At 51.8% G+C, this 17,296-nt stretch overlaps 1 protein-coding gene across 1 annotated transcript in view; it reads left to right on the top strand.

The window, feature by feature from the left end:
• The window catches only part of IGF2BP1 (insulin like growth factor 2 mRNA binding protein 1), a 47,112-nt gene that overhangs the window by 18,822 nt on the left and 10,994 nt on the right, over nt 1-17,296 (top strand). Inside the window, exons 3-11 of the mRNA XM_049635890.1 lie at nt 7,105-7,153; nt 7,686-7,737; nt 10,028-10,091; nt 11,700-11,981; nt 12,908-13,042; nt 13,708-13,830; nt 15,136-15,271; nt 16,558-16,680; nt 17,011-17,130. Coding sequence (XP_049491847.1) covers nt 7,105-7,153; nt 7,686-7,737; nt 10,028-10,091; nt 11,700-11,981; nt 12,908-13,042; nt 13,708-13,830; nt 15,136-15,271; nt 16,558-16,680; nt 17,011-17,130 — 1,084 coding nt within the window. The remainder of the gene's footprint in view (nt 1-7,104; nt 7,154-7,685; nt 7,738-10,027; nt 10,092-11,699; nt 11,982-12,907; nt 13,043-13,707; nt 13,831-15,135; nt 15,272-16,557; nt 16,681-17,010; nt 17,131-17,296) is intronic.

The following is a 17,296-nucleotide window of genomic DNA, read 5'->3' as shown; positions in this document are numbered from 1 at the left end:
TGGGACATCTTTTATGTGTGACTTCCAGCTGGCAGAAACTGGGAGGAGAGCCAGCTTCGGGAGGGTGCTTCTACTCCAGCACTAGTCACAGGGGACTCTCTTGTTGAGAGAAGTCCACAGCATCACCCACTTCTGAAGGGATCCAGTGGACAGCCGCCCTCTCCTCTCCAGTTAACCCTGTCTGTTCCCTCCTCCCATCCCCAACAAAATGGGGTCTCCTCCTGGACTGTCTTCTCCATGAGGGCAGAAGGCATGCCTGTCTTCCATCATGTTAGCTCTGCACTGTAGCACTTCTCAGCCTCCTGCAGTAGAAATGCAGTGAGAGCCACATACGTAAGTAAATTTTCTTTTCTTTCCTTTCTTTCTCTTTCTTTCCTTTTCGCTTAGATTGTTTTTGATTTTTGGAATTTTCTAAGACCCGTGTCAGAGAAGAGTGAAAATAATGAAAAGGATTAATCCTAATATTAAGTGAAAAGTTCGAAGTATTATTATCGTTAACGTTTATTTATTTTTTGAGAGAGAGAATCCCAAGCTGGCTCTGCACTGCCAGCACAGAGCCCGACTCGGGCCTTGATCTTACGAACCATGAGATCATGACCTGAGCTGAAATCAAAGTGTTGGGACGCTTAACCGACTGAACCGCCCAGGTTCCCCTGGAAAATTCAAAGTATTATTTGTGCAACATGCCATCAATGTAATAATGAGGTCTTTATCTTGGGGGGTGGGGTACAAAGTGGTAAAGAATCTGGTGCATGTTTTTTTACGCTTAGAGCCTGTCCTGATTCAGTTGCTAGTAAGTTTTCATCGGAAACGTTTGATCTGTATTTAGACTTCCCAAATTTTACGGAGGAAAAGTTACAGTTGTATGAACACAGAAGACAAGAGAATGATGATCCCGGTTGCGGTAGCCACAGTTCAGTTGCTCAAAAGCCACATGTGACTAGCGGCTACTGTGGTGTAGACAGCACGGGCCCGGTGCTTAGTAGGTGCCAGGAAAATCTATGGAATAAATGACTACAGCAGCTAGACTACAGAAACCTCGGGGCAAGTCACGGTAGCGAGTTTCTTGACTACTTATTAGGATTGAGCAAGCATGATGCGTCTGCCGGTGTGTAACATCTTTGCTCTTTTCCAACGTGCACGTGATAACTCGAGCCCCATCCCCAGCCAAGCTTATTTTCTAATTGCCTTGGGTTAGTTTCTTCCCAGCTTTTTGAGAAGATACCTGTAGGCTCGAATGAAGACTTGGACGTCATTGGGAAGAGTTAAATGCGTAGATGTGTGGGAGGCTGTCTTAATTTGGGACATACGGATGGATTCCGAAGTTCTCATTAGCTCCTGAAATCTTGAAATGGTGTGCAAACTGTTGGCGTTTTTCTGGTGTAGAGCGTTCTTCCCTTTTCTCACATTCCTGATGGAGACCAAGTCTCAAAAAAGGCAGGGGGGCATCTTAAGAACCACTTTCCCTAAGACCATCAGGGCCCAGAAAATTCCTCTGATTAAGAAAGCCTTTTCCTACAGGTGGACCGACTTGATCCCCGTCTGGGGAACACAAGACTCGGTAAAAGGCTAATCCGAATCCTTGTTTCCCAGATGTGAGAAACTGAGGTCCAGAGAGTTGAAGGTTTGACTTGCCCAAGGCCACATAGCCTGTTAGTCAGAAAATCACAGCCAGGGGGAGGCGTAGAGGTGCAGGATCTAATCTGGAAATCCCAGTTTAATCCTGGTTCTCTGCAGAGATGAAAGTCCAGGTTTGACTTTTGATAAGGGGCCCAGAGCTCGACACGATTTCCAAAACCTGTTGCTGCTTCCCTCCCCCCACCTTCCGCTGGTTGACCCCACCCTGGTTTAAAGGAACCCCTCCTAGAGAGGGGTGAGGTCATCTGCTTGACTGAAGACGGCACCTTCCCCTGTGGCTCTGGGGGCGGAAAGAAGAATCCAACACTCCCTGGGGCAGTTTTCAGCTTTTCTCCAGGAGACTTGGAGTTCTTCCTTATACCTAGGGTGCATTCTGCCCTGCAGGGAGCCCCCATTCCGTCCTCCGCAGGCTCACCGCCAAGGCTCGCATTCTTGCTAATACAACTCCAACTGGAAAACCTCATTTGTTGGATGCATTCATTTAGAACCTGCTGTGACTTTAAAACTGGGTGAGCTATGGGGCGCCTGGGTGGCTCAGTCGGTTAAGTATCCGACTTTGGCTCAGGTCATGATCTCCCCGGCTCATGAGTTTGAGTCCCGCGTCGGGCTCTGTGCTGACAGCTTGGAGCCTGGAGCCTGCTTCAGATTCTGTGTCTCCCCCTCTCTCTACTCCTGCCCCGTTCGTGCTCTCTCTCTGTCTCAAAAATAAATAAACATTAAAAAACAAAGCCGGGTGAGCTAGAGTAATTTAAAAAACAATTTTAATGATGGGAAACAAATACAAAAAAGTAGAAAGGATAACGTAATAAATCTCCCGTGTACCCATCACCTTGCTTTAAAAATTACCAACCCAAGGGGTGCCTGGGTGGCTCAGTCGGTTAAGCGTCCAACTTCAGCTCAGGTCGTGATCTCAGTTCCGTGAGTTCAAGCCCCACGTCGGGCTCTGTGCTGACAGCTCAGAGCCTGGAGCCTGTTTCGGATTCTGTGTGTCCCTCTCTCTCTGACCCTCCCCTGCTCATGCTCTGTCTCTCTCTGTCTCAAAAATAAATAAAACATTAAAAAAAAAAAAATTACCAACCCGTGGGGCGCCTGGGGGGCTCAGTTGGTTAAGCGTCCGCCTCTTCAATTTCAGCTCAGGTCATGATCTCCTGGTTCGTGAGATTGAGCCCCGCATCAGGCCATGCGCTTGCAACAGAGAGCCTGCTTCTGATTCTCTCTCTTCCTGTCTCTAAGTAAATAAATAAACAAACAAAAAATTACCAACTCCTATCTAATCAGTGTTTTCTTCATCCCCTGATTATTTTGGAGCAAATTCTGGACACCTTATTTTATCTGTAACGGTCTTTTTTTTAAATATGAGAACTTGAAGAATCATTAGTTCTTAATAGTGTAATCAAGTATCTAGTCAGTGTTCAATTACGCCATAGGATCACTTCACCCACTTACGGAAATACGCAGCTAGGGAAAGTTACTAAGCTCAAGAAATTACGGGCGGAATGTTCTGATTTATTGGAGAACAGTACCCACTTTAGCCAGGCCCATTGTTCACCGTGTTGTATGAATTCCGAATATTTTTAATTTGTCCCGCGGCCTAACTTTGACTGTATTTTGGCAAAGGCTTTTTGTTCCTTTTCTTCCTTCAAGACAGCAGCTCAGGGGACAGTGCACCGAGCCGGGAATCAGACAGGTTTTGAGTTCAAAGCCTGACTCTGTGTGACTTGGCCAAGATACTCAATCAATCTCCCATTCTTGGGGCCCTGGTCTCTAAAAGGGAGCCATGGACCCCCAGCATCATGGGTCATGGGAGTCTTCTAGCAAGTGCAGAATCTCAGCTTGGAATCTTTCAAGTATTCCTCAAGTGTTAGGCCCTTCCCTAATTGACCTGTTTTCCTTCCCCGTGTATACTTCTCTGAAAAGGTGAAAAGGACGAGAGCTTCCTTCCCAGGGAGAAGTCCCAACCACATCCCTTTCCTGATACCCAGCTCCTGTACTTCCTGAAATTCTTGGTTTGCTGCTTAACTCCTACTCCTACTGTTGAATGGGTGCTCTCTCCCTCCGTTCTCTCCTGGAATCTTCCCAGGGCTAGAAAGAAATGGTCGCTTGGCTCTGTGGCCTTCCCCTCTCCCCCACCCCCATTAGAGAAATCAATCCCCTGTGGTTGCTCTGTACTAGGAGCTGCCCCAGGGCATGGTCAGGGCAAGCAATGCCTTCAGATCCGGGCAGGCAAAGAGGTCAGAAGCCACAGGGTGTTGGCACCCAAGGAAGTAATGAGGTTGGTGAAACCATTGCCTTCGTTGCCAAGAGCTATCACTCAACAGGTTTCTCAGCTCCTTCGTGGACGGACGGGTGGTCGTTCTTGTACCTCTAGGCATTCTCTGGCCTTTTCTGAACAAGCGATGTTGGGGTTTAGGCCCTCCAGGCTCCGCTCAGACTCTAGAGCCCTGCTGCCTGTAGAGTAAAGGTACCGCGCAACCGTAGTGGGAGCTGATGCTCTAGAATGTGAGTGGGTCCCTCGGCCGAACTAGAACCCTTTAGTTGTCAAGGGAGGCGGGGGAGTGGGACTATAGGCAGTGGTATTTCCCACGATTTCCTCAGCACGGCAACCTGAAGACTTAAAACGGTTACCATCACGTTGAGTGCTCATTGTCGGCCCTACCCACCGCTCTCCTCCCATCCTTGTCTGGACCCCTGTAGGCTCCTGAGGACCTGGATAGGGATTGAGCACTCCCTCCGAGTCAGGTGCCCCAATTCACATGCCTTGTCTCTTTTAAGCCCTCACAAAAGCTTTTATCAGTTTCCACAGGAAGAAACCAAGGTACAGAGCAAAGAAGTACCCTATCAAATGCTCTTAGCTTCTTCCATGGACTTCCAAGCCCTCAGCGCACTGCCCCGGCCCAGCTTGCATCAGGCCTACATAGTTTGGGAGTTAAGCAGGGGTCCCGGGAAGGGGGTACTGGGTATAGTTCCCAACATTGCCCCATGTGCTCTGGGCCTGAAAGAAGTTAGGTAGCACCATAAGTAATAGAAACCAGGCCAAGGGCTTAAAAGACAAAGGGCCTTCGTGGCTTCTGTTGTGCTTTTATCAGGGTTGGGGGCTTTGCTGAAAGGAGGTTTGGAGGCCTGAAGGAGCCTGGCATGGTTTCCCAGGATTGGGTGTGTGTGTCCTGGAGGGGTGGGTGAGTCCCTGCCTATTGGGGGTGGGAGGGGGCTGCCAGGAGGTCTTTTCTTTCATTGGTCGTGTGGCCCTGCCCTCCTCCCCCTCCTTCTCCTGGAACATTCCAGACATTCCAGACTGCCATTGCTTTCAGGATATGGATTAAAATCCCAAACCGAGATTTGATTTCCTCACCTCATCCCCTCCCCAACTCTTCCCTACCCTGAAAAGAAAGCCCCTAAAACTGGGAGTTTGAAGGAGGAGGGGGAAGGGTACTTTTGACTTTTGACCTGAGATTACACTAAGGGACCCTCTCGAAAGAGCCATCTTCAAACTGAGCTCCTGTACAGGGGTTGCTTTAAGCCCTTGCAGGTTTGAACTCCCAGGCAGGCAGCCCCCACCTCTTCCATCCAGAAGAGTTTGTTAGGGCCTCCTCCCTCAGCTTGAGTGACTCCTGTCATTGGCATCGGGCTAGATCAGTGTCCTCAGTCTTTGAATGGTGTAACCTCAACCCTCCAAGAGTTGGACTTGCACTGTGAGGGTTCTTGAGTTTTCTCTGCCCATTTGGGCACAAAATGAGCGCTGTATGGGACATCCCTCGCGGGGGCAGAGACCGTGGGGCTCCCTCTTTTGCCTATGAATGAAATCAAAGAAGGCAGTCCGGTATGTGATCTGAGGACCCACAGAACTGGACTTACTTCTTACAGTTACTCTTTTGTCCTGCATAGTTGTCTGACTTTAGGTCAGGTTCACGAACCAATCAACCGAGAAAGCCATACATTGATTCTCAACACCTGTCCTCCTTTGCCCTGAAGTTATTTCGTCCCCGGGAGAGGTTTCCTTAGTGTATTTCATCAACAAAGACTTTATGTGCTCAGAGCTGCATAGCTAGAAGGGATCTTAGAGACCCTTTGGTTTCCATTTTGCAGCTGAAGACACTTTGAGGTCACAGGGATGGAATGGTGAGTGAGCTGGCTCAGGACAGAGCCAAGAGGGAACCATTTCAGTTAGAGCTTAGCATCCTTTCTCTTGTTCCCATGTGTTTACACTCCCGCCCGCCCCCCCAGCCTGGCAAGAGCCGACATGGGCCTTGTTAGGAACACTGAGGCCTGAAACTTACTTGGCTTAGTCAGTTGAAGACCCAGTCAGGGTAATTTAAGGGCTAGAACTGGATTTTCTTGCTTCCCAGGCCAGTTTTCCCTCATGCCGTTAGAATTTCCTTGGACCTTGTCCCTGAACTAAGTTTGTGATCCAGGATATATGCAAAGACCAAATGACAGTTGACCGATGAAGATCAAGTCAATTGAAATGTTGTAAGCCCAGGGATTAGGGCATTGATTTGGGTGGTGAGCAGTTAATTGCCCTGGGAGTCAACTTTGAACCCAAAAGCCTTCCTGCAGGTGCCGGGGGCGGGGGGGGGGGGGGGGGGGGGGGGGGGGATACTACATTTTTAAGAGGTATTTGAAAGCTGGGAAGGAGAGGGTGTAGTCATTTGGGAGGAGGAGTGGTCGTGATGATGTGTTGTGTGTTAACCGTTCTGGCCGGAGCATTCCAAGATGCCTCTGTTACAACACTTCTGAGTACTTGAAGCTCTTTGCTAAGCTCTAATATTACCTAACAGCACCTTAAACCCTGTGAATAGGGATTATTCCCCTTTTACAAAGAAAGGAAAGTGAGCCTCAAGGAGGTCAAATTTTAAGAACAGTGCTGTTAAAAGTGGAATACAGATTTAAATCCATACCTGTATAAAAACCACTTGACGACCGCACTATTATCCTGCTGTAATTTGGCTGCACGTATGTCTCCCCTAATAAATGGTGAGCACCTTGAGGCCAGGGACTTTGTTTTGTTTATCGCCGGGTCCCCAGCATCTCGAGCAAAGTCCAGCGCGAAGTAGGCAGCAATTAAATAGGTAGCAGATCAGTGACTGATGTTTTCTGTAGCAGCTTTGCCTTCCAAGTGCCTGAGACGGAGTGGGAGGTAATAGACACTTACTGGAGAAAAGAATCAGTAACACCTCAGTAGAGGGATAGACACAGCAGATGTGAGTTTTAGGGAATTCCGCGGCCCTGGTGCTTAGGGCATCTGGTTTTCAGGTTTCCCATCTGTGGTAACACTGATAATTTACTCTCTAGAGTGAGGCACCCCTGCACCAATTCTGTATCCCCAAAGGTTATCATTCTTGGATTCTCAGACTTTGGTGTTGAACAGAAGGGAGGGAGCTAAAGACTGAGGCAGGGATTAAACACTGCGAGGTCAGAGGCTCCTGAAGCATCCGGAGCCGTCACTAATCCTGTTCCTTCTAATTTCAGGAGTCGGAAAATCCAGATTCGAAATATCCCACCCCAGCTTCGTTGGGAAGTAAGTGATTGGGGGAGACTCAGTGGGTGGGCTAGCGGAGACTGGAAGGGAAGTCCTGGTCAGTCTGAGTTGGTAGAGACGACTGGGGAGGTTCCCTGGCGGCCTGGGGGTAGGCCAGGGCTGCTAGTGCTGAGGAAGGTTGCTTGGATCTCATCCTCAGCCTAGGACTACCAGTGTTAGCCCTTTGGGCTTGGCCCTGTGGTGAGAGGCATTATGGAGGTGGGTAGGATGTTCCTTGGGCCCCAAACTTAATGATGGCAGAAATTGACTCAGGGACCCTGGCGGCCCAAGTCCACTTCCAGAACGGCCCTTAAATGCTTTTTTGTGCTCAAGCACATTTCTGTAAAGATACCCCGAAAGGTCACTGCTAGTGTCGATACCCCGGAAAGGGTAAGCCGAACGGGTAGTATTCAATCCCCATCTAAGGCTCGGCCTGTGCCACTGTGCTTTGGGGTGAGGGGTGTCCGGGGCTGGCTTTGTCTCAGTTCCTGGGATGCCCAGAGTAGCCTTCCTCCCTTCTCTGTGCTCCTAGGTGCTGGATAGCCTGCTGGCCCAATATGGTACAGTGGAGAATTGCGAGCAAGGTAAGAGTGCAGAGGGGGTGGGTGGCGGGGAAGGAGGGTGGGAGTTGGGGGGGATCTTCTTTGCTTCCTTTTCTGTGACCACATCTGCCTGGTGTACCGAAAGAAGATAGGCAGAATATGGCATGGAGGGAGATAGACCACACAGGGGCTGTGGGCATGTTCTCCTAGCTTGGACTGGGCCGTTTATCTCTGGGACGGGTTTCTCCTGTGAGTGAGCAAGGTGGCTCATTTCCAGCATGGTGTCCCTAGGCCCCATAGGGATCAAGCACAGTAGAATGAGGTCCCGCTGTTTTAAAAGCCGTAGTTTAAGAATGGAAATTGCGTGCTCGGCCTGAGTATGTCTGCAGCCCCTTTACTTTAAAAGCTTCGTGATTCTTTGTGTTCGGCTGGACTCGTCCGTCAACTGGTGGTCTCTTTTTAGAAGCTCTGATTGTCAGGTGCATGTCTTGGGTCAATAATAATAATTAAAAAAACAAACAAACAAAAAAGCCGAGGATTTATTACTTGGCACATAGTGATGGGGAGGCATAGTCTTTCAAGAGTGGGCCCACAGCAGAAATAATAAGAAAGCAGTCTAGGTCAGAGCACATTTGGCTATGATTTCTGAGGATTCTCCATTGTTTAAGATTATAAATAAGTTCAGACGAAATGAGCTAAAATGTGGAGTGATTTTGGTTGGACATATAATGGTAGAGCTTGGCCAATAGAAAAGCTTATACTATTTGAGTTTGTAGTTCTTCAAGGAATGTGCATCATCAGCTCGTGAAGATTTAAAATTTCCTCTCAAGTCTCTGTGGAAAGGTGCGAGCCAGAAATCACTCTAGATGGAAATATGTGCCTGTACCAAGGTCAAGGCCCATCAAACAGGATCTCCTGCTCTGATCCTGTAGCTTGCCCTTTTATCATAAATATTTGCCAGGACACGACCGGGCACACTGATAACCATTGTCCGGTACTGCTCATGCGTTAGACTAATGACAGAGTTATTCCTGGACAAACAGCAAGACGGAGCCCTGGCTTGGGAGCACATCGTGAGCCTCACGGGGCAGCCCGGCAGGAGCCCACATGAGTTTAAATCTGTGTGGGGCTCACCAGGGAGCGATGACCCAAGGAACTGTATCAGGAGGGGACGCCTGCTACCTGGAGGAGAGAAGAGAGTGGGAAATGTTTGGTTTTGCTGGACAGCAGAGTCTTCGAGTGTCAATTTTCCTTTCTGTCCACCGCATTTAAGATCGTTACCCCTCACCACCGCTTCCTTTACCCTGATTTACATTTCTCCATGGCCTTGATCAATCTGTGATGCTCCCGTAGAATTTGCTTATTGTGCTTACTGATGTCTGTTCCAGCTGGAACGTAAGCTCTGGGAAGGCAGAACTTTCGTTGGTTTCGTTCATGACTGTGTGTCAGTTTAACTGGAAAGATGATTCTTGGAGAATCTCCCTCACCACTGTGGTGGGAGAGCTCTGTGGAGGAAGGCCAGAGGGGTTAAAGAGTGGTCTGCACTAAGGATTTGTGGCCCACTGACTCATCCTCAGCATGGTTGGGAGAGAGGCATGGTTTTTGTCAAGTGTCCTCCACCCCAGGGCTGAGCGGGCCCAGGAGACCCCAAATCAAAAGACAGTGGTGCACGAGACAGGTTAATTTTATTAATTTAAAATGAGAAGTATGTCCCCGGATCGCCTGGAATTCTAACGTCCAGCCCAGTCTCCCATAGGAAAGAGTATATGGTGATCAAATGAAGACCAAGGGGTTTCATGATGAGAGCCTAGGACGTTGATGGGATTAATGGCGTGTGCCATGAAGTCATGATAGATTGCATGTGCGTTTCCCCTGTCAAGATCTTTGGAATGCCCCGTCAGGACATTGGCTTGCCAGTCTCTGTGTGTGTGGAGTTTTAACTAGTTTAACTTCCCGCGAATAAATTTGTATCCCAAGCCAGGTGTGTGTGTGTGTGTGTGTGTGTGTGTGTGTGTGTCTGTGTTTTCCTGCCGCCTAACTGCTGATGTGTTGATCACACCCTTTTATTGCCCAGATTCTGAGGGGCTGGGTAGGGACAATCAAAGGAAGACACAGAAAGGAAAATGCAAAAAAAGGTTAATTTCAGTTTTCCAGTTCTGGTGAGAGGGGCCTAAATTAGGGGAAGTATTTTGCCTTGTCATTCAGCTCTTTCCTTCTCATGACACATGTAACTTCTCATAACCTGGAAAGATGAGCTTTTAACACTTGGGGTTCATCGGTGGCATCTCCAGATCTCACGGCTCTAACCTTGGCTTCTGTTTTGCTCCCCCAGTGAACACCGAGAGTGAGACGGCAGTGGTGAATGTCACCTATTCCAACCGGGAACAGACCAGGCAGTGAGTGGGCCGGAAAGTGGGGCAGGGAGGGTCTTTTGTGGGGTATTGGGAGCCAGGTACCCCTGCTTCCACAGGGTTGGGGTCCTGGCAGGCGGGAGTTACTCCTTCGGTTCGGTTATGGTGATAGCCAATCCCAGATTCTTGTCTGTTGGTTCAGGGATCTCAGAGGTACAAAAACTCAGAAACTCAGGGATCGATAGCAAACACATGGAAGGGAACGGACCCAAAGACCTCCCAGGAAAGGTATACCCTGGAACTGCAGAGGGCCTTCGCTGTGTTGATGGCTCCATCTAGTGGTAGTCGGGAGGAACTGCGAGCTCTACAAAAGGGATTTGTTCATCTTCTGATGTGGCGGGGGCAGACATTTTATTGCGGTGATGCCATGAGCCCAGTTTATGCCTTTTGCAGGATCCTTTTTGTCCCGTCACACCCATGATTTCTAGCTCCTTAAGCCCTTGGGCTGAGCAATTACACTTCTCACCCACGGGTGCTGACAGAGTTTGTACATTTTGTGCATGTACTCATTTATATCCGACCCGTTACGGGCCTTCTGCCACATTTTGCTTTTGGTGGCTTTCTTCTTCCTGCGGCAGGCCACCTTTATCTTTTCGGTGCCCTCCAACCTAGTGTTAACGTCGTAAAATCCCACTACTTCCTCAAATAACCACTGTCTTTTCTTCTTTATTTATTTTTTATAAAAGTGTATTTATTTTTACGTAATCTCTACACCCAACGTGGGGCTTGCATTCACGACCCTGAGATCAAGAGTCGCATGCTTTTCCAGCTGAGCCAGCCAGGTGCTCCTAAATATTTTTCAAAGTAATCTCTCCTCCCAGCGAGGGGCTTGAACTCATGACCTCGAGATCAAGAGTTAGCATACTCTGGTGGCGACTGAGCCAGCCAGGCGTCCTGCCCCCATTTTCCTTTTGGCTGGCTCATCGGCTCAGACGGCTCAGAATTTTCTGGAAGTCCCTACTGCCCCTTGTGGCCAGTGTATGGTCCTTAGCCTGGCTTTGAACGTCACGGCAACACTCTCCTCTGGCTGTTGTTGCCTTGTTGAGATTTCTAACCTGCATCAGCCAGTGTGGGACTGGATGGAGCACGTCTTCCTGCACAGGGGTGAAGAACACCCCAGGTTTGCAGACATTTCCAGATACACTTAAACTCCTGCTTCCAAGTGGTAAGCAGGGCACTGTGGCTCGCTCTCTCTCTTTTTTTTTTTTTCGTACGGTTTCCTCAAACATGGGAGGTGCCAGACTCAGCAGGTGCAAAAACAAGCCTCTTGTGCCATCCTGTTTCTATCTGTTAACATTTATTCACCATCACGACCTGCGATTCTCACATGAGTCTTATGATTGAAATTATTATGTGGCTGAAATTCATAAGCCCGATGGAAACTGCCTACGTAGGTTTCCCTTCGATGTCATCAGCCATTTCGCCTGGAAAGTTCTCTGAGGTGGAGGTTGGAAGGGGGAGGGGGGGCACGTGGTCATCTCCCTGGCTTTGAGTGGGTTCCAGTTTGGAACCCAGCGTGCTTTACACGCTGGAGGGCATTTGCTGTGACTGGCATGGATTGGTGTGACCGGTAGATTCTCCCTCTGTCCCCAGAGCCATCATGAAGCTGAATGGCCACCAGCTGGAGAACCACGCCTTAAAGGTCTCCTACATTCCCGACGAGCAGATAGCACAGGGTCCTGAGAACGGGCGCCGAGGAGGCTTTGGCTCTCGGGGTCAGCCCCGCCAGGGCTCCCCTGTGGCGGCGGGGGCCCCGGCCAAGCAGCAGCAAGTGGACATACCCCTGCGGCTCCTGGTGCCCACCCAGTATGTGGGTGCCATCATTGGCAAGGAGGGGGCCACCATCCGAAACATCACGAAACAGACCCAGTCCAAGTGAGTCTTGGCTGCTGGGAGATGGAGGTCGGGTGCCTCCGGGAAGCACACCGAGGAGCGTCAGTATTGACCTCTTAGGAAATGTCACCTGGAACGCGTTCCCTTTTCTCTGTGTTCGTTCGGGGGTCGCTGCTTCCAGTCACGGCCTCCTAGGAAGGCAGGGGCCGGTAGGGGTTGAGGAGGGGGTTGAAAAGGCCTGGGGCGGGCCATTTGGTGGCAGCGGCTGGGCCGCACAGACCTTAGAGGGGTTCTGTAATTTCTTGTAGGAAAGTCTCATCAAGCAAACCTAGTCTTTGTGAGTCAGCCCCTCCTTGGTGTTCTGTGGTTTCAGTACTGCCTGTTGGTGGCCGGAGGGCTGGGCAGCCTGGCCAAAGTCGGCCCTCAGTAACAGGTCATGATCCTGCCCCATCGCCCATCCACCGCGGCTGCTCCTCTAATCCCTTTTTAAAATTTTTTTTTCCAGTCGCGTATAGTTGACCCTCTTCTCTAATCTTTATGGCTGATCAGCATACTCTGGAAAAGAATGGGTCACGTCGTGTCCTTAACGCGAAGGCATCCTTTATTATTTACTTTTAATTTGGGACAGTGCGCCTTCCCTTTATAGTTGTACGCGGGGCGGTGGGGGGGGGGGGATCCAGAATTTAAGGGAGAAGTGCAGCTTTAGAGCCGTGGGCTGACGTGCGCCAACCCCGTGTTCCCACCCCACACGCCACCGTTGTCCCTCCCCACCTCCTGGTTGAGACACAATCCGGAGCAGCAGGCTGGCCGGGTTTCCCTGGCCCTTTCTCTGCCCCTCCCATTCTTCACTTGGACGTGTTCCAAGGGCCCCTTCTGTACCTTCGGTTGAGGAAAGGTGGCCAGGAGTGCGAAGACGACCCCGGGTTTCACCAGGGACGCCTAACCGTCTTTGACCTTGTGGTCCTCAGGATCGACGTGCACAGGAAGGAGAATGCAGGCGCTGCGGAGAAGGCCATCAGTGTCCACTCAACCCCCGAGGGCTGCTCCTCTGCGTGTAAGATGATCTTGGAGATTATGCATAAGGAAGCAAAGGACACCAAAACGTAAGGCTTTCGCCCGGCGTGTCTTGTAACGAGAGGATTGCCACTTCCCCCCCCCCCCCCCCCCCCCCCCAAACTACGAACTGTTAGCAAGAATGGCGATAAATAAGACATAAACTGGGAAACGAGGTTCTCTTTCCCACAAGGAACACCCTGTACGTATCCTCTTAGCGATCCCGTGAACTCACGGGTGTTTGTACATCGACGCGCTGTGCACAGGTGTATGTGTGCACACGTACGTTGTAGCACAAAGAGGGTCCTGATGAACATGTTCTACAGTTGGCTGTTGCACTTAACGTGGATCAGTAATCCTAGACCCACCTCATTCTTTTTATTTCTTTTTTAATTGCCTGGAATTCGGTAGTCTGCGATGACACGAGTATACGGTTGGATGAGTTTAACAGGCATACACCTGTGAAGCCATCGCCCCACTTCTGTAACGAGCGTAGCCATCGCTCTGGTTGTCCTTCTTCCCCTTGGCAGCCCAGCCCCACTCCCGCATTTCCGTAGCCCTCAGCAGCCACCGCTGTGCTGGTTCTCGTCATCTTTTAAAATGTAACTCTGTCGCGTGCTTTGTCCTGGAAACCCCACGTCTTGTGGGGGCAGGATGATCGAGTCTGAGCGTGGCCTGCCATTTAAGGATCTCTCACCCCTCACTTCTTCCCAAGGGCCGACGAGGTTCCCCTGAAGATCCTGGCCCATAATAACTTTGTGGGGCGGCTTATTGGCAAGGAAGGGCGCAACCTGAAGAAAGTAGAGCAGGACACCGAGACGAAAATCACCATCTCTTCGTAAGGCTCTCATTTCCCTCTTTATTTATCAAAGGACTTTCAGAGCACGAGCAGGGGAGAGGGGCAGAGATTTTTGTTTGAAAAATTTTTTTTTGAGAAAGACAGAGCATGGGCGGGGGAGGGGCAGAGAGAGAGAGAGAGACACACACACACACACACACACACACACAGAATCTGAAGCAGGCTCCGGGCTCCGAGGCATCAGCACAGAGCCCGACGCGGGGCTCAAATCCACGAACCGCGAGTTCGTGACCTGAGGCGAAGCCTGACGCTTACCTGACTGAGTCACTCAGGTGCCCCGAGAGTATTTTTTGTAATGTTTATCTATTTTTGAAAGAGAGACCGAGCAGGTGAGGGGCAGAGAGAGAGAGAGAGAGAGAGAGAGAGAGAGAGAGAGAATCCCAAGCGGGCTCTGTGCTGTCAGCACAGAGGGCTCGAACTCACGAACCGTGAGATCATGGCCTGAGCCGAGATCAAGAGTCGGACACTTAAACCAACTGAGCTACGCAGGCACCCTGAGGGAGAATCTTATGTGGCCTGATGTGGGGCTGAGCCCCAGTCACAGAGTCGGACGATCAACTGACCGAGCCTCCCAGGCGCCTCTTTATGAGTGGGATGCCCCAGGGGCTCCGGGTCAGCAGTATTTCATTATTGAGCCTCAGTACTTGGCCCCTCAAGTTGGATGTGGTTTCTGCCTACTGAAGGGTAGTCAGCGAAGTGGCAGAGAGCATTTCTCTCCGTGAGGGCTGGTGGTGTGGGAGTGCCTCCCTTCAGCCCTCCGGCCTGCGTCTCAGCCTGCGGCCAGGAGCCAGGGCCTCGGGGTTTCAGACCTACCTGCCAGGCTGAGAAGGGGCCCGACCTAGGTCCTATTCTGAACGGGGACGGAGCGCGTGCTCTCCCTGTGCAGCGGCCTTGCCTCTCCGGCAAGAAACAAGGCCAAGCAGCTCGATTAGGTGGGTCTTTGGTGAGCGCTGTGCCTTGTGGACTTGCTCTGCTCCAGAAGCACAGGAAGCGGGTTGCCTTGGACCACGGGGGAACGTTCCGGTCCTGAGCATCTTCCTTTCCTGGTTTTACTGGTGGTGAAAACCTGTCTGAGTGGACCCCTTGCAAACGGAGGGGTGTTTTCCTCTCCCTGGCACCGTGCCCCCGGCCTGGGTTCCAGACCGAACGCCAGAGACCAGGAGCTGCTTGCCAAAAGTGAAACAGCCTGCAGACACGGTTTCTGTGGCTAGTTACGAGCCGGGGCCCGCTCCTGGCCCCGGCCGGTCAGTGTGGAAGGGTGACTCAGCTCTGCTCTCCCACCAGGCTGCAGGACCTCACCCTCTACAACCCCGAGAGGACCATCACCGTGAAGGGGGCCATTGAGAACTGCTGCAGGGCCGAGCAGGAGATCATGAAGAAAGTTCGGGAGGCCTACGAGAACGACGTGGCTGCCATGAGCGTGAGTGCCGCGTGCCCCTGCTGACCGCTCTCCGAGCCTGAGCCACGGCAGAAGGGGGTCTCCATGTGGGGTGGGGAGGCCACGTGCTTTTGGACCTCCATTCCTCAGAGTGTTTTAAGTGTAATTAATTGAGATTCTTTATCGGATTCCTGGGGCGGGTCCCCTCTTGGGCTTCAAGGTCCGTGATCTTCCTGTACAATTGGTGTCGGCGTGAAGTTCGGTGAGGAGAAGGGTCCGTTATTTTAATCTGATCAAAAAAAATTTTTTTGGTATTTATTTTTGAGAGAGAGGGAAACAGAGCGCGAGAGGGGGAGGAGGGGCAGCGAGAGAGAGGGAGTCACAGAATCCGAAGCAGGCTCCAGGCTCCGAGCTGTCGGCACAGCCCAGTGTGGGGTTCGAACCCACGGACTACAAGATCATGACCTGAGCCGAAGTCGGATGCTCAACCGACTGAGCCACCCAGGTGCCCCTAAATTTTTTTTTTAAGTTTATTTATTTTGAGAGAGACAGACACCGTGTGAGTGGGAGAGGGGTAGAGAGGGAGACAGAGAATCCCAAGTAGGCTCCATGCTGTTAGCGCAGAGCCCATCGTCTGATTTTTATCGTATTTTTAAATTTTATTTTATTTATGACGAACAGGCTGTAAATTTTGTTTTAACGTTTATGTATCTTTGAGAGACAGAGAGGGACAGAGCACCAGTGGGGGAGGGGCACAGAGAGAGGGAGACACAGCATCTGAAGTAGGCTCCAGGCTCTGGGCTTGAATCCACAAACTGTGAGATCTTGACCTGAGCCGAAGTCGGACACTTAACGGACTGAGCCACCCAGGCACCGCCCCGCCCCCCCCCCCCCCCCCCCCCCCCCCCCCCCGCCCCGGTCATCTGATTTTTAAAGGGGAGGGAGGATGGTGGGTACGGGAAGAAAGGTGAGTCCTGGAAGTTAATGGACATCTGTCCTCGCTGTGCCTTCTCATAGGAATGTTCCAGTGCAGGGTTCAGTGGGGTAAACCACCAGAGATGGGGGCGACGACGTCTGAGGCTCTGTTGGACCCTTCTGGGGGGGTGGGTGGTGGTGGCCGGTTCTTAGTCCAGGGATAATGTGCCACGGCTCACAAGTCCACGCTCTATGTGTACGTGAGCGTGTGTGAAAACCACAAGGACAGGCTGGTTTTGTGCAGGTACAGCACCCAGCGCTCCTGTGTTGGCCCCCCAACCCCGCCCGCCTCTGGGCTCAGCCAGGCCCCTGCAGGGTGAGCTGACCTCTTCCTCCTCACCTTCCTTCCCCAGCTGCAGTCGCACCTCATCCCCGGCCTGAACTTGGCGGCCGTGGGTCTTTTTCCAGCCTCGTCCAGCGCGGTCCCGCCACCGCCTAGCAGTGTCACTGGAGCGGCTCCGTACAGCTCCTTTATGGTAGGTGCAAGATCTCACCCCAGGGGACCCCGGGCCCTTCTGTGGCCTCCCTTCGGGCCCAACCCCCCGTGGGGGCCCGATGCTTGGGGATGCATTTGCAGGGAGAGGGAAGGGAGGTCTGGGATGCCCCCCTCGTGCGCACTCCCGGCCGCTGGTGCCCCCTGCGTGGATGGCGCCTTCTCGGTCCTTACTGGGCAGAGGGAGAGCCGGGGAGGGCGTAGCCCCTGTTGGCCGCCCGCCGCCTGCGCCCTTCTGCCTCGAGGACGCGTGCCCGGGGTGCGGGAGGGCTGCACCCCTCGTCCGTGCTAACGGCACCCCCTGTCTTGGCAGCAGGCTCCGGAGCAGGAAATGGTGCAGGTGTTCATTCCCGCACAGGCCGTGGGCGCCATCATCGGGAAGAAGGGACAGCACATCAAACAGCTCTCCCGCTTCGCCAGCGCCTCCATCAAGGTGACCTGCTCTGCCTGCCTCCGGGTCCCGAGAGGAGGGGAGCGCTCGCTCGCTCGCTCGCTCCCGAGGCCCCGGGTGGCCAGCCCTGGGGCAGGGCCTCTTCCCTTGAGGGATCGCAGCCCCCCCTTTGCTTTTCCCCTTGCCAGGGTCTTCCTTGCTTCCGGGC

The sequence above is a fragment of the Panthera uncia genome, chromosome E1, assembly GCF_023721935.1.
Source record: "Panthera uncia isolate 11264 chromosome E1, Puncia_PCG_1.0, whole genome shotgun sequence".
NCBI lineage: Eukaryota > Metazoa > Chordata > Mammalia > Carnivora > Felidae > Panthera > Panthera uncia.
This window is presented reverse-complemented; position numbering and strand designations above follow the sequence as displayed.